The sequence below is a fragment of the Phocoena phocoena genome, chromosome 14, assembly GCF_963924675.1.
Source record: "Phocoena phocoena chromosome 14, mPhoPho1.1, whole genome shotgun sequence".
Taxonomy (NCBI): domain Eukaryota; kingdom Metazoa; phylum Chordata; class Mammalia; order Artiodactyla; family Phocoenidae; genus Phocoena; species Phocoena phocoena.
Window position 1 is genome coordinate 13591404 of NC_089232.1, and position 27545 is coordinate 13618948.

The 27545-nt window shown below is 41.4% G+C and overlaps 1 protein-coding gene across 1 annotated transcript in view; it reads right to left on the reverse strand.

Annotated features, from left to right (window-relative positions):
• KDM3A (lysine demethylase 3A) overlaps window positions 1-23296 on the reverse strand; it is a 61750-nt gene extending 38454 nt beyond the window's left edge. Inside the window, exons 1-9 of the mRNA XM_065890768.1 lie at window positions 23111-23296; window positions 15485-15640; window positions 14151-14261; window positions 11110-11212; window positions 10290-10414; window positions 9610-9682; window positions 9417-9505; window positions 3004-3167; window positions 936-1450 (exon numbers count right to left, since the gene is read on the reverse strand). Coding sequence (XP_065746840.1) covers window positions 936-1450; window positions 3004-3167; window positions 9417-9505; window positions 9610-9682; window positions 10290-10414; window positions 11110-11212; window positions 14151-14261; window positions 15485-15640; window positions 23111-23296 — 1522 coding nt within the window. The remainder of the gene's footprint in view (window positions 1-935; window positions 1451-3003; window positions 3168-9416; window positions 9506-9609; window positions 9683-10289; window positions 10415-11109; window positions 11213-14150; window positions 14262-15484; window positions 15641-23110) is intronic.
• Between the last annotated feature and the right edge of the window lie 4249 nt (window positions 23297-27545).

Below are 27545 nucleotides of genomic sequence, written 5' to 3' on the forward strand. Positions count from 1 at the left end.
CTGGTAACTACCACCACTGATATTCATCCTCAAACTTAACATAAGTCGTGTGAAATACATGTGCCATTTTCTCTATAAGAAGAGTACTTAGTTCTAAATTGTGGGCGCAGCCGGACCTCCGCTTAAGCAAAGAGACTCTGCCTGGTGTTTCAGCACTGTCCTTAAATTCTTTAACTAAAAATCCCTTTTCTAGAGGTGGTGATGCAATTCCCTTTTTTTTTTTTTTTTTGCGGTACGCGGGCCTCTCACTGTCATGGCCTCTCCCGCCTCGGAGCAACAGGCTCCGGACGCGCAGGCTCAGCGGCCATGGCTCACGGGCCCAGCCGCTCGGCGGCATGTGGGATCTTCCCGGACCGGGGCACGAACCCGTGTCCCCTGCATCGGCAGGCGGACTCTCAACCACTGTGCCACCAGGGAAGCCCGCAATTCCCTTTTTAAAAGAATTTCAAATCTGGACTACCTGTGTGAGCATAAAATTTCAATCACTTCCTTCACTCCAACCTGGATGTCACAGAAAGATAAGGAATAGGCTGAAGATAAGGCAATCATCAGATCACTTTAGATTTTATTTCAAAATTATTTTCTTAAACCAAAAACTGGGAACCACCTAAGTCATACGGTAAATGCATATAATGGAATCCTTGCAGACTTTAAAATGTTGAGAGGCACCTACACTAATGCACTGGGTAAAACTGTTGGTATGAACCCATTTGTGTAATGGTTTATCTGTGTTTCTATATACATGGAACTAAGTCCACCAAAATGTTAAAAGTAATCATTTCTGAGAAGATTTAGGGATTTTACTTTCTTCTTTGAACTTTTTTGATTGTATGAACTTTTTCTACAGTCATTTTCTCATAAGGTAGGAAGAAGATATGTGCGTACTGACAACCACTTCTTACCTTCTACCAATAAAGATATGCAGAAACACTCACCATTCTGGATTTTATTGTTGCTTCTTGTATAACAGCTCTCAGTATCTACTTTTGCTGAAGACTCCTTTAAATTCTGTGACTGGCAACCTAAAGTTGAAGGTTCTACCTTTTTTTCTACACAACAATGAGGACTATTACTGTTGACATCTGCCTTCTCTTCTGGCTTATTTGAAAGGACATCAGATGTGGAAGGTCCATGTTCGAGATGCTTCTGCAGTTCAGGAGTACTGGCAATTTCCAGTTCTGCCGTAGAAGAAGCCTTTGTAGGTAAGCACTCCCTAGGAAGGTCAGTCGATGATGGAGGAAAAGATTCCAAGCCGCTTTCCTGGTCAGTGTTTGTCTTCAGCTGGGTATAGCTTCCCTTTGGTTCACTCAGGGTTTTCAAGTCTCCAGTTCCAATCTGAGAGGACTTGGAAGAGAGCAACCCTACTTTGCAGACAACATCTGGTGTTCTCAGTATTTCAGGCTTTGTATTTAGACAGGAAGAAAGTTCTGGTAAAATCTGTTTATGACTTCTGAAAAAGAGTAATATGAAAACTAGCATCTAGGATTCTTTTATCTCTTCCCTACCTTCCAAAAGTAATTGCTTGGTTCCCTAAAGTAACCAGTATGAAAGAGAAAAGAAAACCGCTTATATTAGAGAATTTATGATAGGTTTCTATGGGCTGGAGTTAAAAGTAATCAGTCAATGGCTCTGCAAAAATATATTAAACACGAAGAAAAAGATAACCCTAAATCCTATTTGCGTGTTCTCATAAATCTGTAACTACTTCAAGTTAGTTCTACTTCTCATAGCAAAATGAACCTTAGCTTTCCTTCAAAGCAAACTGAGTATCACATGGAACCCAAATCGCCAGCAGCGCAAAACCCTATCTGACTATGAACGTGTTACCAGCCTTAGCACTGGACTATTTCACTCGTTTGGTCAGTGATCAAGACCCAAAGCAAAGAGAAGAGCCAGCTGATTATGTACTTGTTCACAGAACCATCTGGTACTCCCTCCACCCCCAATAGGGGTTATCCTTAAAGAAACTTTGTTTCTCTGAAATTCATCCTAAAGTTCTTTCCCCAGCAAAATGCAAAGTCCTTTTTTCCTGTTACACTCGTTTTCCTGCCTCTAACAAAGGATCTCATCCTGGAGAAGCTGTTCTCTCTTAAGTACCCACACTAGACATCTTTGCTTGGGTACCACCGAACTTCTTACGGCTCCGTCTTTCTGCTCTGAAGACCACTCCGCCCTCTCTCTGACTGCTATGTGTCCCTCCTCCAAGCTCTCTCCCAAGCAGCCCGCTGTCCTCCCAGTGAACCGATGTGCTCACCCACCCTCCCACCTTACTGCAGTGGCCTTCCAAGCCTACCTTTCTATACCAGTCTCTGACCCCTATCTTAGGTTTTTATCTACTGCCTGCACAGGCCACCGCTCCTCCTAAGAGATCCTTCCCTTCAAACTCTTCTCTCCATTAACCTTGTAGCCACTTTAAATCTCTGATTAAATTTTACATTTCTTATTATCTTCACCTATAACTTAGTAACTATGCCTCATGGCTTAGTATTTTCTCTACTGCCACATTTCTCACCTATACTTGAGGTCTGGGCTGATGAGAACCACTCACTGGAACCCTGTCTCCCTCTTCTCCACACTCCCACTGACCTCGGTCTTCCACATACAACCAATCTGCTCCCTTTTCCTTGAAAGTGGACATTATTCTACAGCTGTCTGTAGTATTTCAATTGACCATTCTCCCTAGATCACGTCAAGAAAGCGCCTCTTTCCTCACACCCCTTTCTTTTCTGTAACCCTTTAAATGTTGTCCTGTATGCCTACTACACTTGCCACCTCTGAAGGCACCTGACCAACCTGGAAACTCTAACCTCCCTGGACAACCTGAGATACACTGAATGGCAGGTAATTACATCAAATTTTAGCTGCAGTAAGGGTCTCTCTATAAACACTGAACGTAGGGTCCGTCTTGCCACCTGAGCAACGTCAGCTCAGACGGGAAGAACCATGGCTAAAATACCCGTTCTCTGTATTATGATTAAACATTTTTAAATCGTAACTGCTCACCCTTGAGGACTTTTTGCTCCAAGGTTAGGTGGAGAGTTGGCGGCCTGGGGAGTACTCTGATGTCTCGGGTCCTTACTTGGCGGAGTTGCTGCAGTGCAGCCGAGCAGTATCTCCTTAAAAACTGTTGTGGGAACGGACTGTACAGGACACACACTGGGAGAGGCCTAAAAGACACCAAACCAAACGGGTATTAAAAGGAAAGCCCCTAGTTGAGGCATTACGAAATGCTAGCAAGATTCAAGTTTATTCGCTCGGTTTAGTAGTAAACAAGCACACCAAAATCACCAAATAAAAAGAACAGGACGGTAGAACAAGTAATAAATCACAAATTAAGGACTTATACCTGAGAGCTATTAAATAAGTCACTCCAGCTTTTCACGAAACGTGCGTCTTCCTTTAAAAGATCACAAGCTGATCTTTCAGACCTCTGAATCATTATGCCAGGAAAATGCAGCCACGTGGCAATTACTTTACTAATGCAAGCGCAGAAGTGAGCTTTTAATCGACAGTCTTCAAATGGTGGCAGCTTCACATGCATTCAGTTCGACATTACTAAGTGCCCACCACGCACTTACTGCGTAGACTGGCAGGAGACCAGACCACATAGGACTCTTGCAGGCAGTGGTGCCTACTGGGTACCAACTTAAGCCTTTACAATGCAATAAAGGTTGAGGACATGGTTCTTGCTGGTTTGTGGCTCATCAAGTCACAAAGGTCATCCCAAGCTGCAAAAAATATCAAGTCATGACAGGCCTGTGGGACAAAGTTAGGACACTTGTCCCCTTCCACTTTCGTGTACTTTTAACTTTACAAAAATATTAATAACGGACCAAATTCTACCCAGTTTATACTATCCAGTTTATACCTTCCCACCATGGAAAGAGAAGGAAGAGATTAAACTCAACTCCAGACAGCTAAACAGTCTATGGCTTAACCAGGTGAAACCCACTGACCATCTTCACCAGCCTCTTCATCGTGTGCTTAAATTTGAAGTCACATTGTCCTTTTCAATTGCGTCTCTTTCATACCACAATGACCTTTACATTCACCTTACCAAATCTAAACTTGCAAAATCTTCAAAGTTTCATCTTCTAGTTACTAACTTCTAAAATTTGATGCAGAACCTCTCTGAGTAAATTTTTAAAACCTCACAATTCTGTATACAGACTATGTAGTCTACTCATGAATCTTTTTCGCAGACGTTTACTCTGACAGCCTTGAAAATACTGTCTAGTATATGCTAAATACGAATATCTGAAAAATAAGAATTTTCTTAATCGCTATTACAGTTTCGGCATAGCTTCCAACTATTTCAAGGTATCAATGCTAAATCATCTGATCGTATATTACACTAGGTTAGCTCAGTTTTGGTTAAATATTAGCAGCCTAGTGTTCCCCAGAAGGATTGTTTGGGGGAGGCTCTGGCTATTACAAGGACATCCTTGGGCTAGCCAACTTTACATCTCTGGGCCTCAGCTTCCTAATCCTTAAAATAAGGAAATCAGATGTTTTTATTCGTTTTATCCATTGAACTGCTCGAGCCAAAAAACCCTCCAAGTCATTTCCCATACCTGATCAATGAACCAGGAAATCTTGCCTCTATTTCCAAAATGTTTCTGGGATCTATAAATTTCTTTCCGGGCCACCATGACCACCATCTTTCCCCTAGACTACTATGTGTATACTAACTGGCCTGATTCCCTTCCATTTCTGCCTAAAACTTTTGCCTCCTATCTGAAATTTATTCTACCACAGAGCAATCTTTATAAAACATAAATCAATCAGATGGTGGCACTCCACTGCCTCCAAGAATTCTACACGGTCTGGTCTCTGCCCCTCATCTCACTCCATCTGTTTACGGTGCTCCAACCATACCGGCTTCCTTTCTGGTCTTCAATGTTCTAAGTTCTTTCTTGCCTGCCCCTTTGTACTTCTATCCCCCCTGTCTGGGCAGTTTTCATGTGGTTGGCTGGTTCCATCCTTCACCCTCAAATCTGCTCAACTGTCACCTCAGTATCTCTGATCGCTCTTTCCAAAGCAGTGTCCCACAAGCCGCTGCCGTACGCTTTATTAGATTGCCATGTTTCTATCTTTCACTGTACTACCACACTGTGAAAATACCTTAAGTTACTTCTTTTTACTGTCAGTCTCCTCACAATGAAAAGTAAACCCCTATGGACACAGACCCTGCTCTTGTATCCACCGTTACACCTTTTAAAGCCAGGCACATAGCAGATGCTCAATAAAAAAGACTGGTGGAATGCATGAATGAATAAATGCTCTTAGCACTTAATATTTCAAAGAGCTACAACTAAGTCTTGTGAGATACCTCAAGAACCAGGCAGTAATGCTCACCAATGTCTAGCACATATTACGTGTTCAATAAATATTTGTTGGAAAGCAGGATGGAGGAATAGAGGGAAGGGAGGAGGACTCTGCTGTTTTTACAATGGTGCCTCACCATACCGAGGAAAGGTTTCGTAGAGGAGTGGCAACGACAGCACGGTGGCTAAGAGCACTGGGTTTCGGTGTTAGACCCTGGTTGGAATCCAGTCTCTGACACTTCCTAGCACATTCTTTAACCTCTCTAAGCTTCAGTTTCCTCCAGCATAATGAGGAGTAATGAATGACAGTAATGAGAAAAAAGGAGAGTAATGAAGCATACTGTACAGGGCTGTGCTGTACCACTAGTGCCTGGCACACAGATTAGCTGTCTCAAAGCAGGAAAATACCCAGAGAAGTTTCTCGGTGCAGTCACCATGTGTTAGAATTACCATAACCTGGATGCTTTTCCTTTAAGAAGATGAAGTATATCACTCTACAACTTTACTGAGGTTTAGCTCAACAGGGATAGGGCTCCGATTCCAAAACCCATCTCCACGTGCACACCACTGCATTGGCCTCTGACTTGACAAGGGTCAAAGTTTCTTCTTACCTGAAGAGTTTTCCCTGAAGGTCTTCTATACCAGTCATGGCAATAGTTCCTCCCTGCCAGCAGACGGAGATAATATAATTGAGCGTATAATGATATTCCAAAAAGGACACTGCTGGCTCACACTCCTTAGCAGACTCTCTCAATTAACCAGGCAACGTCCTAACTCTGAGGAATAGTCTGCTAGGCAGAGAAGACCTTCAAGGAGCCAGATGTTACTGGCAAACAGGTTTACCTTATCCAAAAGTATTCATCCCAGCAATCAAGAGTGTTATCACCCTCAACCTAAACTCCTGTCATCCAAAGAGCACCAAACTCTTTGCCAGTCCAACACATCTGGAAAGTGCAGACACAGTGAGACGTGCACCAAGTGTGTTACTGTACTCACCTTTCACTCACACGTGTAAATGAACTCTCTTTCTTTCCCCACTTCTCCCTTTACCTCTCCATCTCCCCTGAAATCTAGGCTAGGCCAGTGTTTCCAAAAACTTGCCTGATTGCAAGGATCACCCAGGATATGGAAAAATATTCACAATATACTGTAAAGGAAGCTACACAAGAGTATGGCTTTTAGTTTACAAAAAAAAAAAAAAAAAAAAAGCCTCCACGGATATACAGGAAAAAGAAAAAGAAAAAAAAACAGGAGGAAGACAGGTATTCCAAAATGTGAATAGTGAGAGTCTCTGAAAAGTATGATTATGAGTGATGTTTCTTTTCTTTACCATGCTTTTCTGGGTTTCCTAAATATCTTTAAATGAGAATAACTTTTTTTAAAATGTAAGAATCTTTATTTTGAAAACAAATGCAATATAAAAGGAGAATACCTTTTATAATTAAAAAAAGAATAATAATTTCTAAAACGTCAATACTCAGGTAAAAATTTACCATCTCCAAATTCCTTTAGAATGTGAAGATGACTAGGATAGTTCTTAAGAGCTGAAACAGACATTTTTTTAAACATCAAATTTATTTCCACATTTTAGATGCTGAAGTTAAGGCTCAAATAGGTTGAGGAACTTATCTCCCAACCAAAGTTCAGGCTTTTTGGGAAAACAGTTTCTACTGTGTCCCGTAATCAGTAGCACACAAACCTACTGAGCTGGACAGTATGCTGACAGAGAGCAAAGACACAAGCTCCCTGCCCTTCAAGAGCGTGAGTCAGGAAGACAGGATCACTTACGTACGTAACCATATTTTACAAGCACCTCCTTCAAGGTTATAAATTTACTTGCTCAACTGCCTATCACATCACGGATAAACTTGACACTTTGAAGAACTGGCACCTTCCCCAACAGGAGGTCCCCACTGACCCCAGTCCTGCTTGTACCCCAGGTTGATTTCTCCATGATCCATCAGGATGCCATTTCCTCAGGTCTGGTCCCCACCTCACATAACATCACGTGGCTGGCTCTCCTTTTCATCTTACTGAATGTCTACAGTGATGCCTTCTCCAGGACAGGCAACATGCAATCAACTCCTCCAAACTGCCCTTTATCACCTCTACGCAAGACTGTTAACAATTTATCCAGAACAAAACCTGACAGGTTACCATTCTGCTCTGTTTCTCTTTCAGCTTCTAATACCATGGATTACTTGACAGTATCCCCTGTGAGTCTGCCTCTAAGAGGCAATAATCACTTGCCTGACATCCTCAATTTACAGTCCTTACTACATTACTTCCCCTTCATAAACTTTAAGGCAAAATGAAAAGGTAGTAATGCTAATTTCCGTAATTACCTCTTCGTTCTTTCCTGAACCACCTGAGGTCAAGCCTGCACGTTTGGAAGGAAGACAGAGGTATCAGACATCCTGGTTTACAAAGTTTCTCATCAAGTATCAAAGTTCCTGTGCCCTGTACATAGGCTTAAGACTCAGGAAAGCCAATCATCTTAGCCACCCAGATTCTTTAGTATTTGTGTAGCATGTGCTTGCTTTGGTTCTAGTTGATGTAGTCCAGCCTGCCCTGATCCAGAGCCTTAGATGCATTCACTGACCCTGACTCATTCTCATGCCATCTCTCCTTGCCCTGCCCCCACCCAGGCTCCAAAGTTCCCTCTACAATGCTGCCAACAATCTTAACAATATCCACTTGATCAATTTTAAAATTCTAAACTCCAGGGACTTCCCTGGTGGCCCAGTGGTTAAGACTCCGCGCTCCCAATGCAGGGGTCCCGGGTTTGATCCCTGGTCGGGGAACTAGATCCCGCAAGCCACAACTAAAGATCCCACATTCTGTAACTAAGACCTAGTGCAGCCAAAGAAATAAATATTTTTAAAAATAAATAAAAGAAAATAAAATTCTAAACTCCAGCCTGGAGCAGAGCATCATAAAGGCGTTTTTGACAATTATAACACAGTAAACTTTCCATGTAACACAGTGCATTTGGATACCTAAGTTGTGAGAAAGGTAATCTGTACTGTAATAGGACCTAAGGATTCAACTCAATTAAAAAAGAAAAAGCCTTAAGTTTCTTTTTTTCCCCCCAGATTTCAAAATTTGACCCTGTCATTTATACCCTCCCTTGAGAAGTCTACCCCAGTCCCCCATCCCCTCATTAGGCTAGTCTGTCTAGCCTAATCTTTGGGGAATTCTGAATAAAATTGCCCCATTGTGTACACTGTGATGTCCTGAAGACATGTACGAGTAATTACAAAGCATAATAAATTAGGGAATTTGACCTAGTCTGGGATATAGGTTACAGTGATTGTAGAGATGTTAGGTATGGCTTCCTGGAGGAAGCAACATCACATCAGAAAGATAAATGGGAGTTAATTAGAGTGAAGCTAGGATTAGAAGAGAAAGGAGAACAGTGAGTCCTAAGGTTGGAGAAAGCATGAGGACTTGAAGAGCTAAAGAAAGCCAGCTTCTCTACAACAGGGAGGAGAGGGAAAAGCTGAGAGCCTTAAGTTTCTTGATCCAAATCCTATTTCAGGATAGAATTAAATCCAGTACTTGAACTCAACAGTGCCATTCACAGAAGCCTGTAGTTTTCTAGGCAGAAATTAGCAATGGCAAACCAACCACTTCCTTCAAAAAGTGAGTATGTTTTTTCACCCAATCATAAATGACCAATCAAACCTCTCAATTATTGAGGGGGGAGTCCTATTTCAACACCAAATCTACTCAGAATTCTAAGCTTCCTCCCCTCCTCTCATGCAAGGCATTCTTCTGATCTGACACACACAACTCAATTGATCTTCAAAAATACCTCCATATGGTGAAACTGTCAAATCTATTGACAATTTTCAGGAAACATCAAAACTAAAAACTTTTTCTTGACAACAATAGTGAACCAGAAACTTATATTATCTCCATCTGCTTGAGTATAGAAATTACGGCCAAGATCTGGGACTAGCAAAGAGCAGACACAACAGCACAGAAGAGCAGAGCAGACAGCTTTATTACCACTAAACAAACTGGCCATGCACTGTGAGAGTTAGAGAAAGGTTTACACAAGTGACAAAAATAAATCAAGGTTACCTCAGAGCAAGATTTTGCTTGTTTGGAAACCAGGCTTCCATTATTCTCAGAAGATTTGCGTTTTATAGCCCCAATTCTTGTAGAATTACCTAAAATATTTAAAAACAGGTAAGTTGGTGTCCCTGTCTCTCTTAATGTGAGAAGGATAAAGGGGAAAGGAGAACAAAGATTTTAATCAAACAATGTATCTTACCACATGTCACAAAGTTATCATGTACAACTTCAACATGAATCAGTGATGGATCGACAATTTTCAGTGCTGGAATCTTAAAAACAAATAAATAAAGATACTAGGAAATTTTAAAATGCTCAGGAACACACCAGAAATTAGCTCTATCAACATAACAGTAGGGGCTTCTGGGACTTCCCTGGTGGCGCAGTGGTTAAGAATCCACCTGCCAATGCAGGGGACACGGGTTCGAGCCCTGGTCCGGGAAGGTCCCACATGACACGGAGCAACTAAGCCCGTGCGCCACAACAACTGAGCCTGCGCTCTAGAGCCCACAAGCCACAACTACTGAGCCCGCATGCCACAGCTACTGAAGCCCGCGTGCCTAGAACCCATGCTCCACAGCAAGAGAAGCCACCGCAGTGAGAAGCCCACGCACCACAACGAAGAGTAGACCCTGCTCGCCGCAACTAGAGAAAGCCCGTGTGCAGCAGGGAAGACCCAATGCAGCCATAAATAAATTAATTAAAATTTATTTAAAAAAACAAATAATAGGGGCTTCTTACATATAATTGCTTTTTAAAACAGTTGTTTTTTTCTACTCTGATATTTTAATATAAAATAATAAAGGTGTTTAGCTCCTATAAGATACTATAATTCCTTTTTATAATTATCTTTCCCTGTCAAGTTATCATCATCCTTACCTCCTCACAGTTGACTTGAAGAGTTTTTGATGTTGGGTTTCCATTTACAATGGTTGCAGAAAACCACTGAGTAGATGGGTCCAAGCTATAAATTTTTACTTCTGAACCAACTAAGTTTTTGTCACCTTAAAAAATAAAAATTAAAAAAAATCCTTAGAGCAATATGCATTATCTCCCAACAGCACCATTATCCAGGATAATCTTTTCCCAAGTCTTTAAAAATGCAGTAGACAAAAAGTAAACATTAAAAGGTACTGCTATAAATGCAAGAAGACAGACATTTCAGCAAAGCTAGGAGAAAATTTAAACTGTCTATTTTAAAGCTTCACTTTTCTATTGATTTATCTTAGACTTGCAATATATTTCTTCTAGTATTTGTATCAGACCATGTAGTATCAGATAACACACTGAGACGTAACTCATTCTCCTATGCAGAGTTTTAGAGGATCCAAATTCAGGAACCTCAGCAAAACTGCTAAGTCTGATAAAATACTTACAATTGTGAAATTGACCAAGAAAATCATTAACAGTAAATGGCAAGATCAAGCTTACCAAATTAATGCTTTATTAATTTTATAAGACTGAAATTCCAAACATCAAATTCCATGTCAAAATATAGCTGAGCTTGTTTAATACCTACTTCACTTTTATAGTCTTCACAGGATCCCTGAGCTCTCCAAATTTCAGAGGCTTTAGAATACATTACAGAATAAAGTCCTCCACTCATCTAGTTGCATGGGAAAAGCAGCAAAAGAATTTCTAACAAATTAGAATTTTTAATGAGCAAATGAGTGAGAAGGGCTAAAACATAGCTTCTTACCTTGTAAAAGATGGCTTTCATCCAAATGTTTCACAATCAAAGCTTGAAATTCTTTACTGACATTCTGATTATCGATAAGTGAAAGTCGAAGATTGTTTACATCCTGAAAAATGGAAAATCATTACATTTTAAGGTAACAAGAAGAGTTGTTTAAATTCCAGTGGATATTTCAATCAGTTTAGTCACAGGGATTAAAGTAGTGTCAATTAGCCATTTGATGGCAGCAAACCATTGCAACTCCAATGAATTAGACTGGTCAAATAGTAGGAAACCATCAAACCATCACAAATATAAGGCAGACAGAAGTGAAGCCACCCCAAGCTAAGAGCAAGACAGATACTAAGAGTGGCTCAAATTTTAAATATAATAAGCAAACAAACTAGCTAGTCAGTTCATGTCAAAAATACTCTGTATCCCAAACTCTATGGATTAGGGAAATCACAGCTCCAAATGCAAGGGGCAAAGGACACATACACAGAAATCACTTAGATCCAGTGTCAATTCACTGAAATTGCTGTTTTTCACAAACATCATTTCACACAGATTCATTTCCCCTAACTAGAATTCCAAATGCATTCTTGTTTACGAAGGGGGGTGTGGGGGGGAGGAAGGAAAAAATCTGAATGAATAGCGTTAAGTCTTCAGCTAGCCAGCTTTGAAACATTCAATTCTTGGCAGCTCTATTTTTGGCACTATTCCACAGTGCTCTGGCTTTGTGTGTACACTCAGTTATGATAAATGTATACAGACTGTCAATAGGAGGAACCTGCCAAACCCAAACTGCATAGCACAGAAGCCCTTCCAATATCAGGCCTTCATACTTTTCTGCATGTGAAACGGGTACACAGTGGCCAAAATTAGTTCATCCATTTCTCCCACTGGAAAGAACAGTCTTTTAGAGAGGCCATGCTGGAAAAATTTCTTAAGCCAAATAACATTAGACTTGAACTAGGGGTTTCATAAGAGCTCAACATTAATAACCAGAACGGGCCGTGTGTTTTGCTTTGTTTTGTTTTTCATGCTACTGCAATTTCAAAAAATGTAAATATGTTCTCCAATTCCTACTACAAGGTAAAATACCACGTCAGTGGGGCGGGCCACAAAGGGCTCTTAAATAAATAAAACTTACTGACCTTTTTCAACCTCAAGAAACAAAACTGAAAAGGTTAAACACATGAAAGATATGAAACAGAACTGTCCCGAAAACAATGCTAAGAAGTAAAAACTGCTCTACTGCTCAGTGAAGCAGACATCCACAGCCCCTGCTGTATGTTCCTTGGTCCTTAAGAGCAGTCATTCTGCCTTGTAATGTAGGAAAAATATCAAGATGCCTATTTGACATATAAAGATAACCCGTGTCTGCAATTAAGTAAAAGCATCTTCCTCTGTTCCGTTTACTAAACATTATAAAATAGGGTTCAGAGTGTGAATCTTGTTTTCACTCACTTCGAGGACACGGAAGTAAAAGTGAGACTTGCATAGAGAAAAGTCAATGCCAAGGCCCAGCAATGGCAATGACCCTTGGTCCTAAACTGTCTTTCAGCAAATAAACTGGTTTAATTGTCCTACAGGCCATAGAAACAAGTCCGGTCACAAAACAGAAGTGGGTAAAGGGGATGACTAAGCTTCACAAATGACATATAAAAAAACCAGTGTTAGGGCTTCCCTGGTGGCGCGGTCGTTGGGAGTCCGCCTGCCGATGCAGGGGACACGGGTTCGTACCCCGGTCCGGGAAGATCCCACATGCTGTGGAGCGGCTGGGCCCGTGAGCCATGGCCACTGAGCCTGCACGTCCGGAGCCTGTGCTCCCCAGAGGGAGAGGCCACAACAGTGAAAGGCCCGCGTACCACAAAAAAACAAAAAACAAAAAAAACCAATGTTATCATAAGACCAACATTATTCCCAAGGTAGTGATCTGTGGCAGTAATCTGTGTGATCTTCCCCCCCCACCAACATTTTTACAATAAAGGAAAAAATCACACACGAGCAAGAACCAAGAGCCTAAATGTTGTGAAGAAAAAGGAGGGAGTTCTGCAAGCTAATTGGAAAGAATATGAATGAACACACACACACACACACACACACACACACACACACACGATTCACACTGTTTGTGGTAGTTATGCTAAGTCACCACAAACACTGAATTAGTGAATACTGAACCATTCCTAGGGGAACGATGGGGTTAGGTTCCTTCAAGCCTCTGGTCACAATACTGTCGTCAACCAATCAATACATAACCTTGTTTTATGTGTTTCTGTTGAAAAACACATTATTTAGTATATATTGCTGCAATACTAACCTCGAACCCATGGCCACTATACCTCACGGCTGAATGAAGCTTATCTAACACATGTATTTTCTCCCTAAGACACATCACAGCCTCCTTGCACTTAGGAACACTAGAGAGCACTTCAGCACTGCCCCTGGGGCCATTTTAAAGAGTGAAATCACCGAAGAAAAAGCACAAAAATGCAGTACTAAATAGACCTTGAAAAGGACGCTTGTTTACATGAGAAGAGAGGAAGTAAGAAGGCAGAATGTCACCTTATTCAACCTCAGCTGGGAACATGTGTCAGACAACTGAAAATTTTCACCACTCTGCACATGTCTGTGAATGACCATGAAAGCACCAAAGTACTGACTGGGGGGTTACAAATATATTTTAGCAAGTAAGCAAGTTCCCAAATACAGAATGCTTAAATAATCAGGACTGACATATATATATATATATATATATACACACACAGATATATGTATATATATGAATGATAGTCTTAGAAATGATCTTCACATCACCTAGGTGTTTCTATACACACACACATCAACTGTAGTACGTTTGTCCTTCCAACCCCAAATAAACAGTACCAACCCAACGGCTAACGCTGAGCAATGATGTCTGACAGCTTAACTGCTCATAAGATGGGTCCTTTTCTCTGTTAGGTATCTGAATGAGGGCAATCAACATCAATGTGTTAGTTCTCATATTAAAGGAGTCTGTCTTTCTATTTTTAGGGTTTAATATTGTTTCCGTGTTTTACCTGTATAGGCTTTAAAAGGTCTTTAGAAAGAAATACTCTTTGTTGATCTCCTAAAAAGCGAACAGACGTTATGGATCCCAAACCAGCTTTGTCCAGCAGAGGTCTGTACATCTGAAACAGAAGAAGATGTTCTGGCATCGTAACTGCTGCAGCGTAATTCTGAAAACGGGGACTGGCAATATTCCATTCACGTGGAGAGAGATAAAGCCATTCAGTCGTTTATTTACTACCAGTACCTCAATAATAACTATTCATGCAACCACAACAGGAGCACGTAATTTTTACCCAGAATCAATCATTTAAATGCGATACACATTTGAGAGTCATTAACATATAGGTCTGGGGCCACAGATGCATGGCTTCCCCCAAATTTATGCAAAATATTGCTTTATGTACATTTTTGTGGGGAGACAGGGCCATGTTTTTAGCAAATTCTTAACAGATGGGGGAAAAATACAAAGAGCAAAATACAACTTTAAACAAAACCCGACACCACTCAAAAATCTCCAGCAGCTCTTCTGACCCATGGGCAAAATCTTAACTTTGCTCATACGGGCATGCAGGCCCTTCACAAGCTGGTCAGCCTTTCAATCATCCTCTTAGCCTTTCAACTATCCAATCTGCCCCTTCCTCCTTCAAGCCCCAGCTCTCAAATAGTCTGAACTGTCCTCTCTTGATCACTATTTTCCTTTAACTGCACCAGACTTATGGTGTGGGAATGGCACAGTCATATACTGACTGCTAGCATCTTTAAAGCCAAAGAAATATGAGCCAGGGGGAAACTTAAAAGATCATGAGACCCAAAGAGGAAACCCTTACAGGGGCCAGGCAACAGCTACTTTTCAGCTTCAGCCTACTGCTGCAACAAGGAATTGCTATGAGGCTCCAGTGTTGCCATATCTTGCCATTTCTCCAAGAAAAACTGGAACTCTAGATTTTTAAAGACATTCTCTACATTTTTTAAATGTAGACAACTAATTTAGATTTTCTTAAAACACTGTGAGGGTCAAACCAAAAAGATCTGTATGTCTGTATGTATCTGCTGGTTCCTAACCACTGACCTAGACTAGACGTTCCCCACATGACCTCCACCCCCAACTTTTCAAGTGAAGAAACTGAGGCCCAAGAAAAGTCAAGGGTCAGAGTTGCAGGGCTCCTAGCAGGGCTGACAGGAGGTTCTGGGGTTTTTCTGAATCTTCTACATTGTCATATCTCTGTACTATTATTTTCCAGAGGACCAAATATAGGCATTACGTATAGATTTTCCCTGTTTCATTCATAATGGGTGAAATACTCTCTTCTCAGGAGTTAAAATAAGCCCGAGTTTTACTCACTATCGCAGGCCACTGAACAATTCGCTCAGGAACTTCAGGAGACTTTCGTTCAGCCAAAACCAAGTTATGTTCCACTAAAAAGGCTCTCCTTAGAAGGCTGTAGACGTCTATCCATCTTCTCTTCCTCCAAGATTCCCCATCAAACTCCACACACACCTAAGACAAACAAAATTGAAGGAAAGCAGACTTGATTAACAAAAATAAACATGAAAAATGCCTAAGTTGAATTATACCCTCACCATTCTACTCGAGTCTTGTACCTGAATACGCCACCCCCGACTCCTGCTCTCTTACTTACCTTCTAAACCCACAATAAACTAACCAGATCTGTTAGAACCAACAAGCTTTGGCTCCCAAACCACTTTGGCAAGCAGAGTCAAGGGATATGGAGACCAGTCTCTGCCCTCAAAGTAACCTCTGGGAAGCCTTAACAAAAAAGAACCCCCAAGTAGAAGGTTTTTACATATGTTAATTAGACATCAGAGCTTTGAGAATTCAAAGACAGAAATCTGAAACCCAAAGTACTTCTCGCAGGGCATTGTAATTCTATGTTGACATTGTCAGTGAGTTTAAGATGACCGCCCATCAACACAATCCACCATTGGCTTCTGAATCCCTCTGGTAGCAGTAGGACCAGGCGCTTTCAACACTTTGAGTTGAATAAACTGGGAAATTTACCTCCGAGTTTGAAATCCAAGACAACTTTGCTACATATAGAAACAAGTAATTGATAAAGGACCCCAGAATTTTCCAAAACTACCTCTAACTTCTTACATGAAAATTAAACTACCTTTGAAATACTATTTTCCAAGTAACTATGAAGTTTTCTGCTTCTGATCTGCAAAATACCGTTTAGCCCTAAAGTTAAAACCCTTATAATTTGTACAGATATTTTAAAACATAAAAAAAGAATTCAGTCCAAAAGTGGGTCTCTGACAGTAACCCATAAGTAGGAATCAGTCACAAAACCTTAAAAGTCATATAAATGTACCAAACACCTTAGCTTCCTTAACCCATTATGAATACGCTACCGTTTCATTTACTCTAAGTCTTTTAAAATGTTTCTTATGTTTTAACTGAGATACAATAAACTCCCTCAATATTCAGTGTAAAAATCACTATTTTGGGCTTCCCCGGTGGCACAGTGTTTGAGAGTCCGCCTGCTGATGCAGGGGACACGGGTTCGTGCCCCGGTCCGGGAAGATCCCACATGCCGTGGAGCAGCTGGGCCTGTGAGCCATGGCCGCTGAGCCTGCGCGTCCGGAGCCTGTGCTCCGCAACGCGAGAGGCCACAGCAGTGAGAGGCCCGCGTACCGCAAAAAAAAAAAAAAATCACTATTTTAATTTCATTTAAAAGCTCTCCTCTTAATAGAGTGATGTCTCATTTTTGGTTTCAAAGAATTAGTTAATAAATCTATCAACACTTCATAATTTCATAGGCAATCATATCTCCCTTTTCAACCTTTAACTTAAAAAAGTTTATTTAATTTCCATTTATTCATCAGAACCCAATTCAAAAATCCTTTCCTCAAGCCTTCCCTTACCAAAGAGCCCCTCTCTCTCCCAAGAGAAGTCCCTTGCTAATTGTACTCAAAACTCTGTACTCTTCTTCTATAGCACTATTCCACATTTTGAATTATTTATTTGTGGTCAACTGATTGACATATTAAAAACTCTAATCGGTCAAAGTCTGTCTTCGTTAACTTACCATGTATTTCATCAGTCAGTACTCAAATACTTGTTGAATGAATAAATGTCTCTCTGAATTGGGCTCTTACCTTGTTTCTCTCATCCATTTGGAAGGCAGGAAGTTCCCAACTGATATACCACTAGCCTCAATCCCAAACTTTTCCAGTTTTATGGCTATAGACTGTCAATCTTTAAAATCAATGAAATTTGAGACCCATCCTATCCTTCTCCCCCAACCACAACATATGCACCCCTAATTTCCCAAGCAACTTCCCCTGAGAAGCTGCATATCTTCTTGGTATGGCAGGCTTTTAACCTTGCAGTTGTTACAGAATACGTGTAAATGTGTTAAGCACCTACTATGTGACAAGGCCCTGCGTACTCCACCTTGGTTCTATGTATTCCATCACCATAACCAACCAGTCCTTCACATCGGGCTTCAGAGACTGCCCATCTTCCTTTCTGTTTGCCTAGCCACAGAATCCAGGGCTTCTGACATCTCCCCTAGTCTTTTTGCCCCACAGCACATCAACCTCAAACCCAACTTAGCTTTGGATGACAGTTTTCCCATCAACGTAGTGTAAGAGGAATGCACATCCACACACATCAGAATCAGAGAGATCTGGGTTTGAATACCAGCTATGTTGAAGCTTTCTTAGAATGATTTTACGTGCATAAAATAAAATACGTAGGATTACAAAGGAAACCAATTAACTGTACCCAGGTCAAAAAGCTAAGCTCTCTGAATCTTGTGTTCTGGTAGCTTCAAAATGAAAGTACTAAGACCCACCGTTCACTGAATTGTTACGTAGATTTTAAAGGCAATTTATGTTAAGTATCTGGCAAGGAGACTAGGTAGGTTTTTTTTTTTTTTTTTTTTGCGGTACGCGGGCCTCTCACTGTTGTGGCCTCTCCCATTGTGGAGCACAGGCTCTGGACGCGCAGGCTTCAGCGGCCATGGCTCACGGGCCCAGCTGCTCCGCGGCGTGTGGGATCTTCCCAGACCGGGGCACAAACCCGTGTCCCCTGCATCGGCAGGCGGACTCTCATCCACTGCGCCACCAGGGAAGCCCGAGACTAGGTAGTTTTAAGACCTCCGTGGTAATTCAAATCTTAATTTATCAGAGTATCACTTCTTCAGTTAAGAATGGGAGGAGGAAGACTTCAATATGATTATCTAACATCTACTCAGAAAAAAAGTAATCTATGATCTTAAGTGGCTTCCCAAAACGTATGCAATATCACAGTTCTTATCATATCTATAAGCTATCTATAAAGCTTCTGATCAACCCTAAACCAAATTTTAGACAAGGTGCCTCTTTATATCTCAATTATTTTAATATAAATTTATTTACTTATTTATTATTTACTTTTGGCTGCACTGGGTCTTCGTTGCTGCACCCGGGCTTTCTCTAGTTGCAGCGAGCGGGGGCTACTCTTTGTTGCGGTGCATGGTCTTCTCACTGTGGTGGCTTCTCTTGTTGCAGAGCACGGGCTCTAGGCACGTGGGCTTCAGGAGTTGTGGCACACGGGCTCAGTACTTGTGGCTCACAGGCTCCAGAGTGCAGGCTCAGTAGTTGTGGCGCACAGGCTACATTGCTCTGCGGCATGTGGGATCTTCCCGGACCAGGGCTCGAACCCGTGTCCCCTGCATTGGTAGGCGGATTCTTAACTGCACCACCAGGGAAGTCCCTATATCTCAATTTTTGAGTAATCTGAAAATTAAGTTTAGTTCTTTAAAAATAAATAAATTTAGTTTTTTAAAAATAAATAATACTTTGAAGTATTAGGTTGTGTTGGTCAAAACTTCACATTTAAAAAGATGACTTTTAAGGGGCTTCCCTGGTGGCGCAGTGGTTGAGAGTACGCCTGCCGATGCCGGGGACACGGGTTCGTGCCCCGGTCCGGGAGGATCCCACATGCCGCGGAGCGCCTGGGCCCGTGAGCCATGGCCGCTGAGCCTGCGTGTCTGGAGCCTGTGCTCCGCAGCAGGAGAGGCCGCAGCTGTGGGAGGCCCACATACCGCCAAAAAAAAAAAAAGATGACTTTTGAAAAAATATAATAAAACCAACAAGTTGTGAGCTTTCTTAAACATTCTTTAAAAAGTTTCCTGTTTATCATAACTACGTATCTTTCATTTGTGCCTTGAGGTCTGAAGTTCTATATATAAGGACACACCCCCCCACCCCCACCCCCCACCCCCAGCACCAAAAGCCTCTTTTACAGAAATTTCTATTTAAGAAAAACCACGGTAAGAATTCAAATTCAGGGGGAACTAATGTGATTTGACCAAGCTCCCGCACCGCAAAGTGACAGATACGACTAGTTCTCATTCTAAATGGTGTTCTTTCCTCCACCATCCCTTGGTCCACAAAGGAGATGTCATCTGTGCTGTCTGACTCCAAAGGCCAGAAAAAGGCCTATTAGTTACAACTTACTACTTATAATTCCCAAATTTCCTATTTAACAAATAGGGCATTTTGTAAATACGTGCCTATTAGCTTATAAAATTTCTTGACCAGATGTTGGATATTTCAAGTTAATTATTTCAAGCTGTTCTTCCCAGAAAGATAAATCTCTTTCCTTTAAGATATATGAATTAATATTATCTAATCAAGCTAATCTCAAAACCTCCACTTTTAGTATACACTAATCTTACGTAAGTATATGATTTTGAAAACTATCAGAATGGCCAAGTAAAATGCTTCCAAGTTTAAAAGTAGGCACTTACACAATGGCATGGTTTTTAATCACGAAGTTTTTAATGACATATCTACTCTATGCCCAGTACTACGGTACAGAATATCACTTATTTCACTACTTCACAAATTAGGAATTAATTCATTATACTTCTATTTATGTCTTCTTACACCTAGACTCTTATCTAAAATCCCAGAGTCTAGCATTCAATTATAGGGGTAACACTTTTTATTATTACACTGTGCTAAGTTTCTCATTTTACATGGGTTGACTGTCAACAGAATCCACCAACATTCAAGTTTCAACCGTATGCAAGGATGAAAAAACTAGGCATTGATTGGTCAAGGTATCCAATTGCCAAAAAGCGCTTTAACAGCAGAAAATGGTACATAGAGTTGGCAAGTACTACTCATCTGCTAAGGACATCCCAAAGAACTAAGAAGGGGCAGAAGACTCAAGGAAAAAGTAGGTTCAAAGCAAGGAAAAGACTTAGACAAACAAGTTGGGGAAGGAGGGCATTCCCAGCATGCGTAGAACAAAGCCAGTTAAGAAGCAATCTGCCTCACACTCAAGTAAACAGAGTAGCATAAAAAGAAGGTTAAAGAAGTCCTTATAATCACACCTAATTAAGATCTGTTGTTATCCAAGTTAAAGAGAATGCCAATGCTCCATCGGAAGACAATTTCTGAACAGCTTTTCTATATACGAGTAATAATTTTATGATTCCTTCATCTGTTCAAATATTTTAGCAAAAACTACATGCCAAGCAATGTTCTCAGTGCTGGGGATACTGAACCCAGCAAAACAGAGTTGCTCTAACCTCACTCTATCTGAATATTAAAGCCTAGTGTTTAAGGTCTGGGGACAAACTTGGGCAAGTTATTTAACTTGTTTAAGCCTCAATTTCTAACACTAAAAAATGTGGTTTACTATCTAGGAATTTTGAGAGGATTAAATAAAAGTATTTACTGCATGATAAGTATCTATTATGTCTTCACCTAACTTCTTTGTAATCAACTACTAAACATTGTATCTGAGTAAGTGACTTTGTTCCAAAGTCTTTCTCTAGATGAAACAAAGTTAACAAGCCTTGGTCTCATTCATTTCAACCTCAACTAAGGAAGCAAGTCAGTCTAGACAGACTTGTACTTCTATCAGTACTAAAACAGTTGCACACTATTTGAATTTCATTCGTTCATATTCATTGCAGCCCCCACAACCCACTCCCAAAAACTCAATATCCCTAAGCCCAGGTCTTAGGCATTGTCTTAGTTACTCAGTTCCTGCCTGCATCTGGCCAAACACAATAGGTTTCAATGTTTCAAAAACTGTGTTTTTGCTAACACAACATATCCTTAAACTTACACCAATTACTTTATCTGCTACTCAATTAAGGAATGCAGCAATAAATCATGATTCGAAAAGAGAAACTGAGTAGATTTCTTACATGAGGGCTGAGTTGTGAAGTCTGTAGGTAAAGCAAAAAATCCACTACAGTCAAAATTGTTTTTGAATTAAAATCCCTGTCGTCTCCAGGTTAGGCCCCTTAGTGCAGTGGAAGACACACATAGCCAAACTTGGATTCCAATGCTCCCTCTGTCACTTAGTAGCTAACTATCCAAGTCTGGACAAGATTTCCTTTCCTAAATCTATTTCTTTATTCTGAAAATGAAGATACCACCACCACTTCAAAGGCTGGGGGTGGGGGAGATGTGGAGATTTAAAAGAACACACATAAAGGACCTCCTAGGTTCCCTTCCCAACCCAACAGGTCTGCAATCACTGCTGAGTAAGGAAACACCTAGTCTCTCATCATCTGCCAAAGAACTAAAGACTGTAAGGATCAATCCTGTTTCCACTCAAATCGGGTAAAAACAAATGCACTGGAGAAAATTTTACTTGGCAGGTGAAATAAACCGCAACAACTATGACTGAAATCTACTACACAAAGCCCATTTTATTGAGAAAGATTATTAGCCTAAGCAAATAGGCTGTAGCACATTACCTTCTTTCTGTAAACATCAAAACGCACCTTGCTAGGAGTGAAACCAAATTTCACAGTGTACGACAGGAGTCCTCTGGTGGCAGAGCCTTTGATCAGGGAGCACGATGATTAAGAAGGTGGGCTCAAGGGTCAAAACTTTCTGGGTCAGAACACAGGTTATGCCAATTCCTTGAACAGTGTTTCAGCAATCAACACATATTCAACTGCCAATGCGAAAACTTGCTTCCCTTATTTGAGCAGTTTTCAAGAAAAAGCAAAGATAATGACCAAGTGAAGATACTGAAACATATCCGTTACCCAGGATGGAAAGCTCTTCTGTTCTGACAAGCTTCCTTCAAGTTATCACCACTTCGGAGTCTTTGTTGGGGACCTTTTTTCAGTTATTTTTGCACAAAGGAGTCTTTGTTGGTACAATGGCTTCCTCACTGGTAGTTTCCACACAATCCTTTCACACCAATACTTCTATTAGGGAGTACGATCAGAATTCATCTCTTTTTGAAAAGATCTAACTGAAAAAGGTTCTGCGTGTCATTCTGATTAAAAATCACTGGCCGCACTCGTTCCCATTTCTCTCCCTCCCCTCAAACACCCAAATGGAATATTTCAAAGCCATCCCTCCAACACACCATATAAGGGGCAGCTCCACCCCAGCCCTCCATATATGGTCATATCCCACACCCACTCACAGACTCATCAGAGACAACCAGGAACCCACTCCTGCCCTGACCCACCATATACGGACAAATACCCACCTTAATATACTGAAGAGAATTAAGCTCCTTCCTCTACACTCACACTTTTAAGTCTGAAAGTTTAAGAAGTTGGGTGAAGAAATTAGAAGGAACAAACAAAAAACCCGACTGAAAGCACTTCTAAGCACTAGTGCTCAATTCTCAATGATTCCAAACGTCACCCAGTTGCCCAACTTGATATTAACAACACTCCCCCTTCGGAGAAATCATCGTACAGCCCTAATGAGGCACAGCGCGTGCAATAACTAATCATGTCTGAGCAACCCTAAGCCCATTATTAAACACGGGCAACTCTAGGCCAAACACACCTCGCTCTACACACCATTTCAAAGACTTTCAAGGTCTACTTTTCTGCACCTTCAGATCAGATGCCAACTTTCTGGTCGCCTTTTCAGAAAAAGGGAGGGAGGGTTGCTGGCTGTCTCGTTACCAAGGTAACTAGGAAACGTCCGACTGCCGAGGCCCGGGAGCCGGTTTTACCTTCAGATCCTTCTTAGTAACGTCGGTGTGGGAGACGGCTCGAATGGTCCCGGAGAGCCAGGGCCACTCGGCGACGCGCTCCAAGTCCCAGCTGTCGTGGCCGCCGTCGCTGCCGTCGGCTGCGGACAGACTGAGGAATCGCTTCCCTACCAATACTGGCCAACTTTCTCCGAGCGTGAGCACCATGGCTCCAACGCTGCAGGAAGGGCTCCTCCCTGCAAAAACACAAAAACAAAATGCAACGGGGGCGGCCGGCGGGAGGGGGCCGGGAAGAGAGGTCGGTGGGGGAGGCCAGGGCGGAGGAAAGGGTCCTAATCCCGATCGGAGGAGAGGACCCCAGGCGGCGGCGGGTGAGACGGAGGACCCGCACCCGATCTCTCCACCCGCGCCCTCCCCGCCCCCCGATCCCTCCCCCACCGCAAACACTGGCCCAAGCGTCGCGTGACCCTGGCTCTCCCAAGTTTCGCTTTTCCAAAACCTGAAACCTAAATGCAGACAGAGTGAGGGGAGAATTATTCGTGGCTTAAGTGGATTTTAAAGTGTTCGCCCCTCACCCCGGAAAAGGCCCCGAAGCAGAGGCCCCGTCCCAGGCGGCCGGGTCCCCGCCCCGGGCAGCCCCGCGGGAGGGGCGAGCCCGCCGTTCCGCACTTGCCCCGCCGCCCCGCCCCGACACCCTTCTACTCCGCCGCAGACCCCCAGCCTGCGCCGCAGCGCGGGGGCGGCGGGGCCGCGGGCTTGGCGCCTTCACCTTTCTTCCTCCGATCCCTTCAGCCGAGGCCGTGGCGCTCTTACCCCGCCTCCCGCCTCCCGCCTCCCTGAGTCACCGGCAGCGGCCACCGTTTCCAGCCGCCCAGCCGACTCTAGCTCTCCGACTTGGTTCAAGAGCTCTCACAAGACACGCACAGCCTCCCGGGCCCGCCCCCTCGGAGCCGCTTCCATCGCTCACTGGCTGAGTCCAAGGAGCTGGGCGAGACTCGTGGGGAAGGAGCCCATCGCCATTGGCCGCCCCGGCGAGGGCGGGGCGAGAGAAAAAAACAATTCCTCGGCTGCCTCCTCCCTTTCCCCTCCCCCTTCCGACTCCCGGACGACCCCCATTAGGTTAAAGTACACCGAGCGTAAGCGAGGGATCCCTCCGCCACAGCCATTCTTTCCATTTGTTGCCTCACGGGATGCAAAAAAGTCCAGAGAAATCGGTCATCAACTTTAGTACCCAGAGGAAAATTGCACTGGTGCACAGATAAGACTGAATGGCGAACCCCAGGGCTGTAAGTGCTTATTGGATTGCTTTTCAAGTGCGTAGGCTGTCGACCGAAGATAGGCTTTTCACTTGGCGGAAGAATCTCACAGGAAAGGGGTGAGGGCGGTGCAGAGTCAGCGGGGGAGGGAAGGGACATGAACGTGCGGTTTGAAGCGTACTCAGTTAGAGGGAGGAGCGACGGTGCTCTAGAGACTCTCGTGCGCAGGCGCTTCGCGGAGCAGAGGCTGGAGCTTGGGCTGCTGGGCGAAATGGCCGCGGGAGGCGCAGGCGCACGTGGTGCTGATCATGGAACGTCTAAAGTCCGCCATTTTGAAGGAAAAATGAAGAAAGGCATGGAGTCCCTGGGAAATGACGTTAATTAAATCTAAAGCAAAACATGCCGTTCAGTACAATGCGGAATGGGTTTTTTTCTTTTTGTTTTTCAATGTAAAGGGAGGATGAAAAGATATTCTGAGTCTTACAGTGGAATGGAAAGACTAGATCAAGGTCATAATGATGTGAGAGATATGAAGAGGAGGTGACTCTGAAGGACAAAGGAGTTGAGGGGTGATTGTGTCTTTTGGACCTGAAGTTTTTTGGTTGAATGAAGAAAAAACGGAATGAAGTAATTGAAGATCTCTTATTTTATAAAGGCTGGTGCTTGACCTGGCATCACATTTAATCTTTAAATGAAGATTAAGTGAAGAACTCAAGCTCCCAATTTTACAAGTGTGAAAACTGAGAATCCGAAAAAGTTCAGAAATGTATTCAAGGAATTATAGATAGAAGTTAAATCCAGGTGTTGATTTTCAACATATATGTTCTGAATGCATGACATTAAATAAAAATTTTAATTAAGAATAAACACTGAAGAATTAATTTGATTTGTAATTTAGAGACCATTGAAAAGGGGGAAAATGGAACAGAGAAAACTTGTCCAGTACAACATAAGTCAGAATGGGAAGAAGGGAGGAATAAAAAAAGAAAAAAAGAAAAAAAACCTAAGCAGAAATATGGTAAATACAAAAATAAAATAAAATAAAATTAGAGGAGTAAGTCTAAATATCAGTATTTACAATAAATATAAGTGGGTTAATTTACTCAGACCTTAAAAAGACACACTGGATTAAAAATAAAATCCATCTATAAATTGACCACGAGCAAACTCCAACAACAACACAGAAAGCTTGAAAATAGTGGGTTAAAAGAGTTTGTAATCTAATGGTAATTGAAGGAAAGCGATATAGCAATGTTAATATAATTGAAAGCAAAGGCATCAAAGAGAAAAGGATTTTATACTAATAAAGGATAAAGTCCACAAAGATAACACACACCCTTGAACTATTGTGACTCTGGGAACATATTCTAGCCTATGCTAAGACTAAACTTATTAGAAAATTTTGACAATTTGTAATAAGAGTACAGTGAAGATATTTATAAATACATCTACCCCAGAAATAGACATCTCAGATTTTTAAAGTAAGTGAGGGTATGGAGGATCTAGATTACATAATTAACTATTAATGTGAAAAACAATAGCTGGGAACAAGTTCTATCAAACTTCAAATAACATGTAATTCCTAGGTTACATTCATGGTTCCAGAACTTAAGAAAGATGGAAAGTTATCCAATGCATCTTATAAAACTTGCAAACCCCTATTATCCAATCTGAACCAGTAGAATACAAGAAAGGAAAACGATAGTTCAATCACACTTATGAACAGAGATAGAAAATTCTTATATAAAACATCAGCAAGTTAAACCCAGCAGCATATTTTTAAAATAATCACCGTGATTAATTAGGATTATTATATGAATATGAGGATATTTCAAATTAGAAAATTACTATAACTCACCACAACAGGTTAAAAGAGAAAAATTGTGTTCCTTTTAGTAGAGGCTGAAAAGAACACACACTCACAATGAACACTGAACTACCATGAAAACCAGGAATATTAAGAGCACACACATATTTAATGCTTATTCATGATTAAAAAATAATTTTAAACTTCCTAGAAACCTAGGAATATAAGACACCCACCTTAGAAAAACACCTTCAAATATGAACTAGGAGACATCGACAAAGTTGTTCATTTCAGCATTGTTTGTGGCTGTGAAAAATTAGAAATAATCGAAATGTGCTTCAATTAAATAAATAAATGAAATGTGATACATATAGTGAAAAGCTGTAGAGCATTTGAAAGGGAATGAAATATAGATGTACAAATAACGATAGATTAGCAAAACACATTTTGAATGAAAAAGAAAGTTCCATTTGGCAATATTTGAAAATACACACACACAAATTACCCTATACATGTTCTATGAAATATATATATTGAGACTCATAACGATGGTTACTAGTATTGGAGGGTGCACACTAGTATTGGGGGTGTTGGTCAAAGGTGATTTAGCATTGTTTGTAATTCATTTTTATAAGGCAAAAATATTCATGTTACTTTTGAAATTTAAAGCTATATTTTAAATCCTATGAATGTAGTTTACTACATTAACACTCAAGAGTATTCATGACAAATTATTAGAACTAATACAAGCATCGAGAAGGTGATGCAATAAAAAATCAACAAAAAAAGGTCAAAAGAATTCCTATTCCTCAACAAGCATCAATTACAACAGAAAACAGAAAAAAAGAAACCATTTATGATTATGAAACTACAGAATACCTTGGAAGAAAACATAACATGAAATGAACAAAACCTGTATGAAGAAAGCCGTAGAACTTTACCAATGGAAAGATATCCATAAAATACATGCATAAAAGAAGATTTGAAAATTTCCATTTCCTTATATTACTTGATAAAGATGTCATTTCTCCTCAACTTAAACTACTTTCAAATTACATTTCTTTCAGTGAATGAAAGAATCAAAATAGAAATACAGCAAGTCCCCTACATACAAACAAGTTCCATTCCAAGAGTGCATTCGTAAGTCCAATTTGTTTGTAAGTCCAACAAAGTTAGCCTAGGTACCCAACTAACACAATTGGCTATATAGTACTGTACTGTAATAGGTTTATAATACTTTTCATGCAAATAATACATAAAAAACCCACAAAAAATCAAGAAAACATTTAAAATCGTACAGTCCCTTGAAGAGTACAGTAGTCCAGTACAACAGCTGGCATCCACGGGCTGGCATCGAGTGAACAGGCAAGAAGAGTTACTGACTGGAGGAGGG